The sequence below is a fragment of the Pongo pygmaeus genome, chromosome 7 (assembly GCF_028885625.2).
Source record: "Pongo pygmaeus isolate AG05252 chromosome 7, NHGRI_mPonPyg2-v2.0_pri, whole genome shotgun sequence".
In the NCBI taxonomy this organism is placed as follows: domain Eukaryota; kingdom Metazoa; phylum Chordata; class Mammalia; order Primates; family Hominidae; genus Pongo; species Pongo pygmaeus.
The window spans coordinates 80,213,057-80,228,480 of record NC_072380.2 but is presented as its reverse complement, the minus strand read 5'-3'; the positions used below and the strand labels follow the sequence as shown (position 1 = coordinate 80,228,480).

The 15,424-nt window shown below is 37.8% G+C and overlaps 1 protein-coding gene across 2 annotated transcripts in view; it reads right to left on the bottom strand.

The window, feature by feature from the left end:
* The window catches only part of PREX2 (phosphatidylinositol-3,4,5-trisphosphate dependent Rac exchange factor 2), a 309,846-nt gene that overhangs the window by 151,022 nt on the left and 143,400 nt on the right, over positions 1-15,424 (bottom strand). For both annotated transcript variants that reach the window (XM_063668842.1, XM_054499002.2), the window contains exons 20-23: positions 14,290-14,426; positions 11,298-11,415; positions 7,855-8,039; positions 5,245-5,406 (exon numbers count right to left, since the gene is read on the bottom strand). In XM_063668842.1, coding sequence (XP_063524912.1) covers positions 5,245-5,406; positions 7,855-8,039; positions 11,298-11,415; positions 14,290-14,426 — 602 coding nt within the window. The remainder of the gene's footprint in view (positions 1-5,244; positions 5,407-7,854; positions 8,040-11,297; positions 11,416-14,289; positions 14,427-15,424) is intronic.

The following is a 15,424-nucleotide window of genomic DNA, read 5'->3' as shown; positions in this document are numbered from 1 at the left end:
GACAATTATGTGTCTTGGAGTTGCTCTTCTTGAAGAGTATCTTTGTGGCGTTCTCTGTATTTCCTGAATCTGAATGTTGGCCTGCCTTGCTAGATTGGGGAAGTTCTCCTGGATAATATCCTGCAGAGTGTTTTCCAACTTGTTTCCATTCTCCCCATCACTTTCAGGTACACCAATCAGACGTAGATTTGGTCTTTTCACATAGTCCCACATTTCTTGGAGGCTTTGCTCGTTTCTTTTTATTCTTTTTTCTCTAAACTTCCCTTCTCGCTTCATTTCATTCATTTCATCTTCCAGGGCTGATACCCTTTCTTCCATTTGATCGCATCGGCTCCTGAGGCTTCTGCATTCTTCACGTAGTTCTCGAGCCTTGGTTTTCAGCTCCATCAGCTCCTTTAAGCACTTCTCTGTATTGGTTATTCTAGTTATACATTCTTCTAAATTTTTTTCAAAGTTTTCAACTTCTTTGCCTTTGGATTGAATATCCTCCCGTAGCTCGGAGTAATTTGATCGTCTGAAGCCTTCTTCTCTCAGCTCGTCAAAGTCATTCTCCGTCCAGCTTTGTTCCGTTGCCGGTGAGGAACTGCGTTCCTTTGGAGGAGGAGAGGTACTCTGGTTTTTAGAGTTTCCAGTTTTTCTGCTCTGTTTTTTCCCCATCTTTGTGGTTTTATCTACTTTTGGTCTTTGATGATGGTGATGTACAGATGGGTTTTTGGTGTGGATGTCCTTTCTGTTAGTTTTCCTTCTAACAGACAGAACCCTCAGCTGCAGGTCTGTTGGAGTACCTGGCCGGCCGTGTGAGGTGTCAGTCTGCCCCTGCTGGGGGGTGCCTCCCAGTTAGGCTGCTCGGGGGTCAGGGGTCAGGGACCCACTTGAGGAGGCAGTCAGCCCGTTCTCAGATCTCCAGCTGCGTGCTGGGAGAACCACTGCTCTCCTCACAGCTGTCAGACAGGGACATTTAAGTCTGTAGAGGTTACTGCTGTCTTTTTGTTTGTCTGTGCCCTGCCCCCAGAGGTGGAGCCTACAGAGGCAGGCAGGCCTCCTTGAGCTGTGGTGGGCTCCACCCAGTTCAAGCTTCCAGGCTGCTTTGTTTACCTAAGCGAGCCTGGGCAATGGCGGGCGCCCCTCCCCCAGCCTCTCTGCCGACTTGCTGCTTGATCTCAGACTGCTGTGCTAGCAATCAGCGAGACTCCGTGGGCGTAGGACCCTCTGAGCCAGGTGCGGGCTATACTCTCCTGGGGCACCGTTTCCTAAGCCCGTCGGAAAAGCACAGTATTCGGGTGGGAGTGGCCCGATTTTCCAAGTGCCGTCTGTCACCTCTGGAAGGGGAACTCCCTGACCCCTTGCGCTTCCTGAGTGAGGCAATGCCTCGCCCCTGCTTCGGCTGGCGCACGGTGCGCTCACCCACTGTCCTGCGCCCACTGTCTGGCACTCCCTAGTGAGATGAACACGGTACCTCAGATGGAAATGCAGAAATCACCCGTCTTCTGCGTCGCTCGCGCTGGGAGCTGTAGACCGGAGCTGTTCCTATTCGGCCATCTTGGCTCCTCTCGGCTATTTCTTTTTAATGTAGGTGATATAAAACATATTTGTACACTGACAGGAATAAACAATTTCTGAAGATGGAACTTCAGGTTTTTAATGCATTGGTAGCTAATTCGTGAATTATTGACTATGGCAGCATATTTTAATCCAACTATAGTCACTTAACTAAATGAAATAATACAATGGTAAGCTATTATTTTGCAGACAGCTTCCTATTTCAATTAAGCATAAAATCTTTTTGGCATGGGGTTATAGAAGTTTTGTATTGCACCCTTTTGAGGGAAGGGGACACGGGGAAGATTTTTTCTTGCAATTTTCCCAGTCCATATATCAGTGTGAGAATTACATGGCATTAATAAGTAAGGAGGGACTTCAGACATTCAAAGGAAGACTTCCAGTTCCTGCATGTAATATTTTTGTGTAAACAGGAACTATCTCTTGAATATATGTTAAATATTTCTATCTAGGAAGTACTCCCAATACCCAAAATAAGCCCAATTATGGAATTATTCTAAAGCAGAAGAACGAATGTAAAACAAAGAAGCGTTTCCAGGACAATTTAGGGAGAAAGTGTTCCTCCCAACAGGGCATAATTTTACTTCTGAATTGCCCCCAAATCCTGCTTCACAGAGAAAAACATCTCACTTAGGATTCATCCAGGTCATCAGTAAGGTCTGACCAGGTTTCACACATGTGCCAAAAAACATCTGTGGCCTGTACAACCAGTCAGGAAATCTATTATAATTGCAACAGTCTTACTACAGAAACTATAGCAATCAACTGGTTTCTATTTTTAAAACCTAAAACTTTCAGAGTCAAAATAAGTTAAAGCCAGCATCTTTGAGATTTTAGTTTCTATGGATACATTTTATTTCACATAAAGAAGAGTGTTGAAGCCTTCATCAGGAAGAAAAATATGTTGCTAATAATAGTTTTAAAGTACATGTGTGAAAATTAAAAATCTATATTCACAAATGCTATGGGTTCTGTTGACATGCATTTGATACATAAATGGAGCTAATCTTACATGACCTATTAGGACTACCATCTTAGGCCCCTAAATCTTATTCAAATTGAAAAGATCCTTGCAATATTTTCTTGCTAACCTTGCTTCTCTATCTAATGAGAAAACCAGTTATTTTAAATATGTTTATGGCCAAATGGCATGATGACAAGGAGAGCTTTTAAAGCACATAGGCCCTAGGTGACTACACGTCTCTTTTTTATTTCTAAATTAAATGTAAACACAAGTGAGACTACATTCCATAGGAACCTAGTCTGTTAGTTGGCACCTACGTGACCTTAAGCAAATTCTTAATCTCCCGAAGAAAGAGGCAGGATGAGAGAAGAGTTCATACACATGGCTGTTTTGAGACTCAACTAACACTAATGTACATAAAAGAGCTTTCTATAATTCGGTGACATTATTTTTATCATCTAACATCATTGCCCATTAGCCTGCCCATCTGTGCCTTAAAAGCTTCTAGGATCTCAGTTACCTATGACTAAATGGAACATACTTCTCACCTTCCAGGGTGACTATTGAGGATCTCCGACACTTATTTAAGCCTGTGTTCTCTTGGTCCTTATTCTTAAAGCAGCTGCATCAATTTGCTACCTAATATACCCTGATCCTAAGATTATGTTTGTTTATATAGTTTACCATTTTCCATGTATACTTATTTAAGCTACTTCTACTTTTTTATTGCGTGAAAGAATGAAGAGAGGAAAACAGGAAGAAAGCAAAAGAGAAATGTCCCAGGCACAGTGACCAGTTTGACACCCAGAATCTGCCTGAACCTGTATCACACCTTCTTGTACAGATCCATTTCTAAAGTAGAACAACACTCTTTTTCAAAATTTCTTTGAAAGGAGAATACTGATTTGCATTTGTTTAGCATTTTTGTTTGCATTTGTTTAGACCTCTTACTTCAATTTTACTTCAAAGCACTGTCACGTTTTATAGAGAAAGGAGAAGTAAGAAAAGAATCTTCTGTCCTTCAACTCCAACAAGGTACATTCATGGAATCTTCCCGAAACTCAAATAGGTGAACTGAACTCAGCAGTCATGAAAAAGCAGATTAACAAATGTGGCAGGTAAGCAGCGACTCAGAACATTAGTTTTCTTCATGTGAATAACTTTTTAAAAGATACAATAGTAATGCAATCTCAACTCAACAACCCAAACATTACAGGAATTGTTTAAAGGAAAAAATCACGATCTCTTTTCTCTTGACTCATTTAGTTTAGGTAACCAATGTTGTGAGTCCTTTGGGTATTAATTTATGCACATCCCTATTCTCAGGCAGCCAAATATAGACATATATGGGCTTATTTTAATTACCATATCAAGAACATAAAACACATATACTTAACACATATTCATATACATTGAGATAAAGAACTTTATCTAGTATGGCTGCACCGAATTTTAAGCAACCAACTTCATTTGGATGGAAATAATTTAATCAATTAGTCTTTTATTGGTATAAATAGAAACAATTTTTAAACTTGTTTTAGCATGTGTTTTAGAGATGAATTCCCATTAATTCTACCTTTAAAATATGTCTCCAAATTCATCTAATGTTTTTTGTCTTCTTCATCTTCAATGTAGTCCAAGCCATCAACATCACTCAACTGGGCCATTGCAACAGCTTCCTACCAGTCTCTATTTCTCCATTTCTGCCCCCTTGCAATCCATTCCTACAAAAGCATGATTTTTCAAAAGCCTAACAGATGAAGTCACCCCTCTGCTTAAAACCTTCCAACTGGTTTTCATTAATATAAGAATAAAATCCAAACTCCTTCCCAAGTTCCAAAACGTACAGGAGCTGCCACAGCTCTTCACAACTGGCCCTGCCTAAGCCTCTGACCTTAAGCCCGGCCACCAACCTCTGGCCACCCTGGCCTTCTTTCTGCTTTGGGGCCTCAGTACCAGCTGTTCCTTCTCCCTGGAGGCTTCTCTCTCCAGTTGAAAGGGAGAGTTCCACTTGTCATGCAGATACACGCCTTCTCAAAGGGGCTTTCTCTAGCCACAGAGTCAAAAGGATCAACCTGGCACTTAAACCATACTTCCCTATTTTGATTTCCTCATAATTCTTCTCAATATTTGATTCCCCTCACTTTGTAGGGATTTATTTACTTATTTGCTGTCTCTCCCACTTGAATGTGAGCACCATGAGAGGAGAGAAATTGTCTCCTTCCCTGCTATATTCCTGGAACCTAGAACAGTACTTGGCACATAGAGGGTGCCTAATAAATATATGTCAAATGAATGACTTAATCAATTAATTTTTAAAAGCCTACAGTCCATGTACTTTCTGATTGAGAGTTTTCATTCTCTTAGTTGGGAGAAAAGAAAAGAAGAACTATAGTATAATTTTAAATTTTGACTTCAGAATTAGGTGGTCTGCATTCAATACCCAGCTCTATCTTTTACTAGAAAATAATTTAATTCTTTAGGCCTCAGTTACTATATTTTGAAGATGTGGGACAGTAACATAACTTACAAGTTTGCAAAGATCAAATGAGGTAATGGATGTTAAGCCATTTTAAAACTCTAAAATGTTATATAATGTTATCATTTCAGTAAAATGGTACCTAACAAATATGCAAAGAAAATATCAAAAATTGATTTAAATTTGACATTTAAATAATAATTTCAACAATAATTGTGCATAAAATCAATAGAACCCTTACCTTTTTATAACTGGATATTCTCTGACATATGTGTTCAATTCTTTCACTGCAAAGGGCACTGAATTTACTCTGAAGGTCAGTAGGAATCACTTCATTTAGAGAATTTAGGCTGGTACAGTTTTGTACAAAATGCTCATCACTTTTAGCCAGGGCTTCAAGAATCTGCAATGACAAACACACATGCACACCCACACACACAAACACACATACAGACACACACATAGAAAAACAAAACAAAACAAGAAGAAAAACTTCAAAAGTAGTCACATCAAATCTTCGTTAACAATACAGGGCAACTTTCCTATTTTGTTCTCTGGGTAGCTGCCAGGGAATTTCTACCTTCAGTCAGGAGGCACTGTCAGTGAAGTGATCTGACTTGTCTGTTTGAAATTTCAGGTTTTCCTTCTGCTAACTATAGGAGCCTGCTTGGTGAGGTAACTGGACTTCAAAGACTTCCCTGCTGGATACATCAGTACATTCTGCTGTGGGACACTTCTATATTTTAGTTAGAGTCACGCAGAACATTTTTTTTCTCAATTTGGTAGAACAAAAAAACATAAAGGAATCCAATATCATTCTTACTTGTTTCTTAGAGTCTGGCAAGTGCAGAAAGAATATATTTGACAACTGCTTGCTTAAGAAATGAATAAATGAAAAGTTATTTCAGTAAGGTAGAAATTAATGTTACTTGCAGCATCTGAGCTCTTCCTGATAAAAGCATTAGATAAAAGTATTTATGTGATGTTTTCAATTAGTAAATTCTTTTGACTATTTGAATCAATTGTAATAATACGTGTTGATGGGGAAGGTGTACCATCAATCACTAAGAATTTCCAGTGACCTGAGAATTAATTATGTGAGATATATATATATACACACACATATATATGTAGTATTTCTGATTAATCAGACATTGCAAGAATTGATTATACCCATTATCAATATTTTATAATATTCTGTGAAACATAAAATGTATATATGTTCTGGTTATTTGAGCTCCCTCACCACCTCCACTTCCCTTTTATGCAGACTATGGAGTATGAGTTTTTATTTAATCACTAGTCTAGAACTTAGAGCTAACTTTATCATTAGCAGGGTGACCTTGGCTACATTTCTTTCTTGACTGTTTTTTCTTCATGTGTAAAACCCAAGTGATATTTGCAATACTAGTTCATATGCTGTCATATATAGAATAATCCATGTAATTCTGCAAACTTGAAATAGCTGGAAAATGAGAAAATAATTATAATAACCTGGTTCCAAACTTTTACATGGATCCCATTAATACTATAATGTAGATGGAAAGAGACTGCATTTTAAAAATATATGTTTTAGATATCAGTAGATATATAGAGAGCTACAATAGCATCAGAATGATGAGATTTTTAAAAAGTTAACTTTCAGAATATAAAACCAAAAGATAATTACTTTTAAAATAGTTCATTTAGATGTCTATATTACTTCCTCCCACTAAAATTTTAAAAATACATGTTAGAAATGCTACATCTATCTCAACCATTCATATTTTAAACAACAATTCAAACAGAGACATAAAGGTAGGAAAGCTACATCTCATTTTTCTTACTTGTGATATCTGAATTCTCATAGAATATAGAGCAGTACGAAACACTAAATCTAACACCTGTGGAGAATACAGTAGGAGTCTGATGGATTTACCCTGTAGGCAGGCCATGAAAAGCCAGCAGTTGCCTCTTTACCATGTATTTTATTAACTTGGATAAAGGCTCCCTTCCTTCCTCTCCATCTTGTTTCAGCCTAAGGACCTTTGCAAAGGTGATGTCCTTTCCAAATGAGAATTACATAAATATCAGAGGATCTATTCATAAACTATCTCTACAGTTCCCGAAATTTTATGAAATAAACATGGCACTTGCCAAATTTTAAATTTCTTATAATGTATTTCACGACTTTGAATACTCTTCAGAGGATTATGTACATTTAAAAAAAAGTAGCATCTGTCATGAAAACCATCTGAATTGCATTCACAATAATGAATTCACAGACACAGCAAACTTAAATGCTGTGAAGTCTTTGCCATATCAATGAACACCTGCCTAAGCAAGGGTTTCATCTAACTTAATACTGTGCTCCAAAAGGATCAATAAAAGGAAGTTGTATGCATACCAAATAGTGGAGGAGGGGGAGAAAAATGAGAAATTGAATGAGGCTGGGCACAGTGGCTCACGCCTGTAATCCCAGCACTTTGGAACGCCAAAGTGGCTGGATCACTTGAGGTCAGGAGTTTGAGACCAGCCTGGGCAACATGGTGAAACCTCGTCTCTACTAAAAATACAAAAATTAGCTGGGCATGGTGGTGCATGCCTGTAATCCCAGCTACTTGGGAGACTGAGGCATGAGAATTGCTTGAACCCGGGAGGCAGATGTTGCAGTGAGCCGAGATCATACCACTGCACTCTCACCTGGGTGACAGAATGATATTCTGTCTCAAGAAAAAAAAAAAAAAGAAGTTTGAATGAGCTGACAGCTGCAACATGTATAGCTATTTTAATTTTTTTAAGTGAAGGAGGGGGAGGATTTCAGTTCCTTTATTTAGAACAAAAAATCTTATTTCTTCAGCATCACTCCTACCTTGGCAGTTAAGCTGAAGAAACCTTTGGGCTCAATCATCTTTTCCACCACATTGCACTTGATGCCAGCTGTGCTGTCGTACTCATACACGACACCATATTCCAGGTGGACATTGTCCACTGTCAGACTCACATGCTCCTTCTTCCCATCAATGATGGCCATAGTGTTGAATTTGTCAATAACCTCTGGAATAAAGACAATTGTAACTCAGTAAATTCATGAAGGGTTTGTTAATCTCCTCAAATAATTTTGTGTCTCTTTAAATAATTTTTAAAGAGTTCTTTAAGGGATAGTTAAATCTGATGTGTTAAATGAAGCATCTATTCTTGTTAACATTTTAAAAAATAACATTTCGAGAAAAGCATATGCTTGAGTGATCCAAACCTCAGCACTCTAACATGACTAGTCTTATCTTTGTATATCTACTTCAATCTGTGGACCATATGTCTACCTATTTATATCAATATAAATACTATACATAAAGTTTTTTATTAAAGACATGTATGACTTAAAGTCAGGATTTCTAAAACTGCCTCAAATGTTGTATGAATATTTTCTTAAAGCAGGAAAAAAATCCATAAAGCAAGCCATACTGAAGAAGCAGAAAGGAGATGCAAGAATCATTTTATTTTGGCAGACAGGGTGCCTGCAGTTTCCCAAACAGCAACTTACAGAGAGTGCTCATTGAGAAAATTTCTCATTGTTCACTATAATAAAATTTCCATCTAAAATGTCTGCCTATAGTTTTTTAGCCTACATACAGTACATCAGCTGGTGAAAAATACCTAAAATCTCAAGTAAGAAACTCCTGGGAAACCTAATAGTAATTAAATAAACAAAACTAGAATATTAGTTTACTTAGAACGACAAAGCCCGAAAATAGCATAAACAGTAAATATTAAATAGGCAAAAGTAGAATATTGATTTATCTTAAAGTAACTAAGTCCTAGAATAGCTACAAATCAATTTCCAGAGCATTATAGCAACCAATCTACCTTTCAATGTGGCACCAAGGTTGATTTATTCCAAATTAGGAATATAAACCTCAGAATAAGGTCCTGAGATTTGTCCTGTTTTGAATAAATATTATGTATTACCATAACAATCTTATTGCTCCAGTGAGTTGAGATGTTTCTGATATTACCCGTGACTTGGGTAGCATCCAACCAAGTGGCCTTCTAGGAGTGCAGAGAAAATAGCTTTTCCTAAGTACCCCCCATATGATCAGTGTTTATAGGGAATATACAGTAAGAAATATAGGCCGGGCGCCATGGCTCATGCCTATAATCCCAACAGTCAGGGAGGTCAAATGGGAGGATCACTTAAGCTCAAGAGTTTGAAACCAGCCTGGGCAACATGGCAAGACCCTGTCTCTATCAAAAATTTAAAAAATTAGCTGGGTATGGTGGCACGCGCGTGTAGTCCCAGCTACTGGAAGGGGTAGGGAACTGACAGCGGATCACTTCAGCCCAGAAATTAGAGGCTGCAGTAAACTATAATATAGTACCACCACACTACCACACTCTAGCCTGGGTGACAAAGAAAGACTCTGAAAAACAAAAAATGGAAAGGAAAGGAAAGGAAAGGAAGGGAAGAAAGAAAGATACACACACACACACACACACACACACACACACACACACACACGTATGTATGTATGTATGTATTTGGCCCCGTTCCTGAAATAAAGCTTTTAAATGCTTGTGATTTACTGAGTGATCGAGGTGACAGGAATGTCTTTTGTTATTTATAACAAGCCCTTTAGAACATAACTGAGTTTATGTGAATCAGGTGGCACTTGGTGAGCCCACAGCTAGCATCAGGATGGGGGCTGGTTGTCAGGGGAACCAACCATGCGATTAGGGGGTAGGAGCTTTCAGTCCCACCCCTGGACCTCTGGGGAGGGGAGAGAGGCTAGAGTTCAAGTTTAGTCACCAATGGCTGATGATTTAATGAATCATGTCTAAGGAATGGAACCTCCATAAAAATCCCTAAACGACAGGGATTGGAGAGCTTCTGAGTGAGTGAACACACCCACATGTCTGGAGGGTGGTACACCCCAACCCCTTACAGAGCTTCCCACTACACAGTTCAGTGCTCAGTACTCTTCCAGACATCACCCTATTTATCTCTTCATCAGGCTTTTCACTTCTTATCCTTTATAATAAACCAGTGATTGTAAGTTTCTGGGTTCCCTGAGCTGTTCTAGCAAATAACTGAACCCGAGGAAGGGATGTGGGAACCCACTAAATATATAGCCAGTTGGTCAGAAATACAGGTGAAAGCCTGGAACATGTGACAGGCGCCTGAAATGGGGGCAACCTTGTGGGGCTGATCCCCTAACCTGTGTGTCTGTGCTAACACCTGGCTTTACAACTAAACTGAATTGTAGGACACCCAGTTGGCGTTAGGAGATTTGGGGAATTGGTTGGTATGGGGGAAAACCCCACACATATAGGGTGTCAGAAGGGTTTTGAATGAAAACACCTCAGAATAGGGAATTCTTCTCCAGCTGTGCTGGTTGGGAGGAACCTAACAGTGTAATAAAAATATCCAGAGACATTCACCAATAATATGAGCGGAAAGACACCAAGAAAATATAAGAGGTGATTCATGGGCTTCTGTGAAAAAGTTTTGAAACAATAATTTAAGGTATTTGTCAACTGCAGACATAAACGTAATTGCCTCAGTCACCCTTGGCAAAGAAGCCGCTGAATAGAGCCATTTGCTGGTTTACTCCATTGAGGAAACAGAAATGATAACTGTCCTTATCAAAAGATCTCTCTCTCCCTCTCTCTCTTTTTCTCTCTCATTTTCACACTACTAGTTTGCTCCTTTCTTTACTGTCAATGTTAGAATACAGTAAAAGTAAAAAAGCATCTTCTAGAGCAGGACTTCTTGAATTTTAATATGCATACAAATCAAATCTAGTTAAAATGCGGATTCTGACTCAGTAGATCTGGGGTACAGCTGAGATTCTGCATTTCAGTCTAGCTCCCAGGTGATGTTGATAATGCTGCTCTGTGAGGCACACTGGAGGCCAGGTCTAAACAACATTGAAACTCCAAACAAGGAAACACATTATAACCTGGGTTTGAATCCTCACTCTACTACTTAACTAGTTTGAGCAAGTCCCTTAACCTATATAGGCTTTAGTGTTTTCTCCACTCAAAAAAGAATGATGATACTCATTTCCATTTTATAAGATTTTCTTTTTTGATGACTAAGTGAGATAGTCCAAAAAAACACTTCATAAAATGCCTAACAAATAGAATTTGCCAGCTACTAGCTATTATTACTTATGCATTTGACAGACATCTGTTTGGTGATAACGACTTAAGAATGTGGCTTCAACATTACAGGACCTTCAATATTTGGGAGTAGGCACATGCACAGTGGAAAAGAATACTATAAGCACATGAAGAGGAAAATAAGAAACCTACCTTCTACTTTACAGTCAAAAGCATCCCCTGCTTCATCTCCAGGGGGCTTGGAGTGAGATTTTTGAAGGTCTTCTTGAGCACTCTCAATGCTATTATAAACCCATTGTATGGAATCTTGCTGGAAATGAGGGGGGAAAGAAACCTCAGAGGTATTAGTGCTTCCTAAAATGCATGCCCATTTGGAGACTTGACCTTATTTATTCCTCTAGTTTCTTTAAAAATAGTAAAGTTTGAAAGAGAGATACAATTAACATCAGAAACTAATAAAAACTCAAGGACAATTATATTGTTTAACAAACACACTTTCTTTCTTTTTTATTTATTTATTTTTTTTGAGATGGAGTTTCCTCTTGTTGCCCAGGCTGGAGTGCAATGGTACAATCTTGACTCACCACAACCTCTGCCTCCCTGGTTCAAGTGATTCTCCTGCCTCAGCCAACCGAGTAGCTGGGATTACAGGCATGTACCACCATGCCTGGCTAATTTTGTATTTTTAGTAGAGACAGGGTTTCTCCATGTTGGTCAGGCTGGTCTCGAACTCCTGACCTCAGGCGATCCGCCTGCCTTGGCCTCCCAAAGTGCTGGGATTACAGGCGGGAGCTACTGCGCCTGGCCTAACAAACTGACTTTTTAAAGCTTCAAGTTTTATCTTCCAAGATATGTTCCAAAGATGTATGTTTTTAAATAGGATATATTCCCAAGTGTCTTACTTAAATGCTTCAAGTATATCGTAAGTAGGTTATAAATCACATTTTAAAATAATCAAATGTGGCTGGGCATGGTGACTCACACTTATAATCTCAGCACTTTGGGAGGCTGAGGTGGGAGGATCGCTTGAGCCCAGAAGTTCAAGACCAACCTGAGCAACGTAGTGAGACCCCATCTCTTCTTAATAAGACAACAAAATAAAACAATTGTGAGAGGGACAGTTGTCTGATGAATCAATTATCTATAATTGTACAAATCATTACATGTTCTCCTAATAGTCAGATATATTCTAATACATTTACTGCTATTTTAGAATCAAATATGAAAATTGGAAGGACATCATTCATTTCATTGGTCTCCCAAGTAACGTAACTATCTTTTAATCCCTCCAAATAAAAAACATCCTATTTTTAAGGGTGATTTCCTTAAAAATTATCTTATATTTTAACAGCAGTTCCAGTCTTATTTAGAGAAATGAGGGAGATGAGATGACTACCAAACAAATGCTTCAAGGGTTACATTACTTTAAGGGTTATAGATTTTCTAGATAAGATGTTAAATCAAATTAAACTGCATTATTGAAGTGTGATACAATATGTATTATCTATTTTTTGTATTAGCTTCTCAAGTGTGTCTAATTAATATATTGCTACAAATCATTAAAATGCTAATATTTGATCATTCCATTACATCTTGGTGCCCTGTTGTGGCCACCAATGAGCCACACCGCTTAGTTTCCCACATTGACCCTGGGCTTGGCCACGTGATTTGATTTGTCCAAAGGGATACTAGCAAGTACAATCTAAGTAGAACGTTTATCACTTGTAATGTTCCCTCTTAAAATCCAGACACACACTGAAAAGAAAACCCTGCTAGAGACTGGAAAGAGAGGCCATGCAAAGGTGCTCTGGAGGGTGACCTGCCAGATGGAAACAGAGGCCACGAACAGGGGAAGCAAAAGTCGGGTCCCAGCAGAAGGCAGCCACATCAGTAACCTCATAGGAACCACCCCACGGCCGCCCCATAGAATCAAGACAAATAGTCAATTATCATTGTTTTAAGCCACTAAGTTTTGCAGTGGTCTATTTTGTGGCAATGGATATCTGGGAGAGCATGTTAGTGGATTTTTCTGCCCATTTATTGCTTTTCTTTAATTATTTCACTGATCAACACCTCTATAAGAGGGTAGGCAGGGAAAATAAAAAGAAATGAAACTCAAATTGATTTCTCTGCTTATTAACATTCTGGTAGAAGAGAAAAGATTTGATCATTTCAGAGGAGACTTTAAACATTCATTCAATAATACAGTTCAACAAATATTTATCAAGCTACTATCAACCAGAGTAACCTATGAGCCTATGCATAACTTCCAATTTGCTATGCTAGATGTGACCTTCTCATTAAGTAAAACTGATCAGTTATTTTCATGTAGATTCAGTATTTTGCAGGCCATCAGCCCTGGCTTATGAGAAAATGGCCATTCATCTTCCAGGTTTGGACATAGTCACATCCTCAAATCCAGAAATGAGTACTTCATTATGCATGACAGGAAAATACAAGACTTCCGTAAAGTTCTGCCTGCATCTAGCTGATTACATTGCAGGAGTTTTCTCTTATATGCCAATACTCACATTTTCTTCATGAGATAATAGCTTTGCTTATGAATTATGATTCTAATTTTAGTTTTTTGTGGCACTTGTAGATCAAAGGATAGTGTTTTACAATTTTAGATAACGCCAAGTACATTTTGGTATTTTCCTTTAAGAGCCAAATGCGGTTACCTAAATACATTTTGGTATTTTCCTTTAAAAGCTAAATCCGGTTACCTAAATAAATATACCTCGAAATCAATCACGGAGCTTATAAAACCCACAATTTTTGCTTTTTCACAGAAGTCTTCTAATAAAGAGTATACGTATTTATAGTTCATACATACAGACACAGACACAATGATTATATATTCTAAAGCAATCACAAGGGCCAAGAAAACACTTCAAACCTTTGGATTTCAATTTGATAAAACTCGTATCTCGATGAAAATGAAAATACCCCAGATCACTTTTTAAACAGATGGCAGTACTGTAATAATAAAATGTAACCATTTAAACACAATCAATTATAATTAATTATGCAGATAAAGCAATCTTTATGAGATTTATAATGCTGTGTTTAATTTTAAACTTAAAATTGGAAACCACAAACATCTCTGGCACTATCCCACCTCGCCCCTTAGGTCTTTATGCAAGTAGTCACTCAGATCCAGATTATCCGAAGGGCCACTTACCTTCATTGGCCGCCTGTACTTCCTGCAGGCTGTAACGTGTGCAATGACACTGGCATGTGTCTCTTTGCTGACATTGATTCCATTCACCTTGATAATACACTGTCCAGGGTGAAGGCCAGCTGCTGCAGCCACAGTTCCTATAAATACAAATGGGAAAATAACCAAAAACTAATTTCAGGAATAAGATTCATTTGTATGATATATACAATTATGGAAGCAATTTTAAAATATGATCAAAGTCTAGCTAGTATAATCTCGATAAACTTGGTTCTGAGAGCAATGCCCTCTCAACACTTTTCTGCTTTTTAACTTAACCTTCAAACTGTGATCAATAGAATATTTCTCACCTCCCTAAGAATTAGTTTGAAGGGATGTTGCAAAGTGACCTTTATAATACTAATCAGTTCTTTTTCCTTCCAAATGTCCAGTCAATCTTTCTAAATATGCATATACAATGGCAAAATGAGAAGACCAGAAACATATGCCTTACTTATCTTCCTTTATTCTACAATATTTCTAAATATTCAAATAGTATTCACTTCTGTTTTTTAAAATGACAACAATTTAACACGCACATAAAAAAGAAAATCCTTAAGAGAAAAATCAAGTCAAGAGCAACTATGATCGGACTGGTTTTTCCAAGAAAAATAAGAGTTTGACACATATACAAAAAGTCAGAAACAGGGGAATTTGTAGAGAACAGAATTAATGAGATAATATCACTCATCCAGTCATTTTGTTTGCATTGATATAGATTTAAATATGAAAGTAACATATCCTAACCAGTGAGCTAAGATTTCTCAGAACCTTCCAATTATTGTTATTTGATAGTGTGATCAAATCAATATTAACAAAGTACCATTAATAAATACATGTAACAAATACAATGCAAATAATTAATACAAATGATTATAAACTTGTAAATATGTTAGAAGAGACTTCTTTTGTGACAACAATGTCTCTCATAAAGAAATTATTAAACATCTTTAAGAAAATAATTTACATTCAAGTATATATCTTTGCATTTCTTCTTAATCCCCATAAAATTCATTCCTAGAAATGTTAAGTGGTTTTCTGCATTGAATTGAGTCTTAGGGGAAAATGGAAAATTATCAGCAGAAAGAACAGCCTGAAA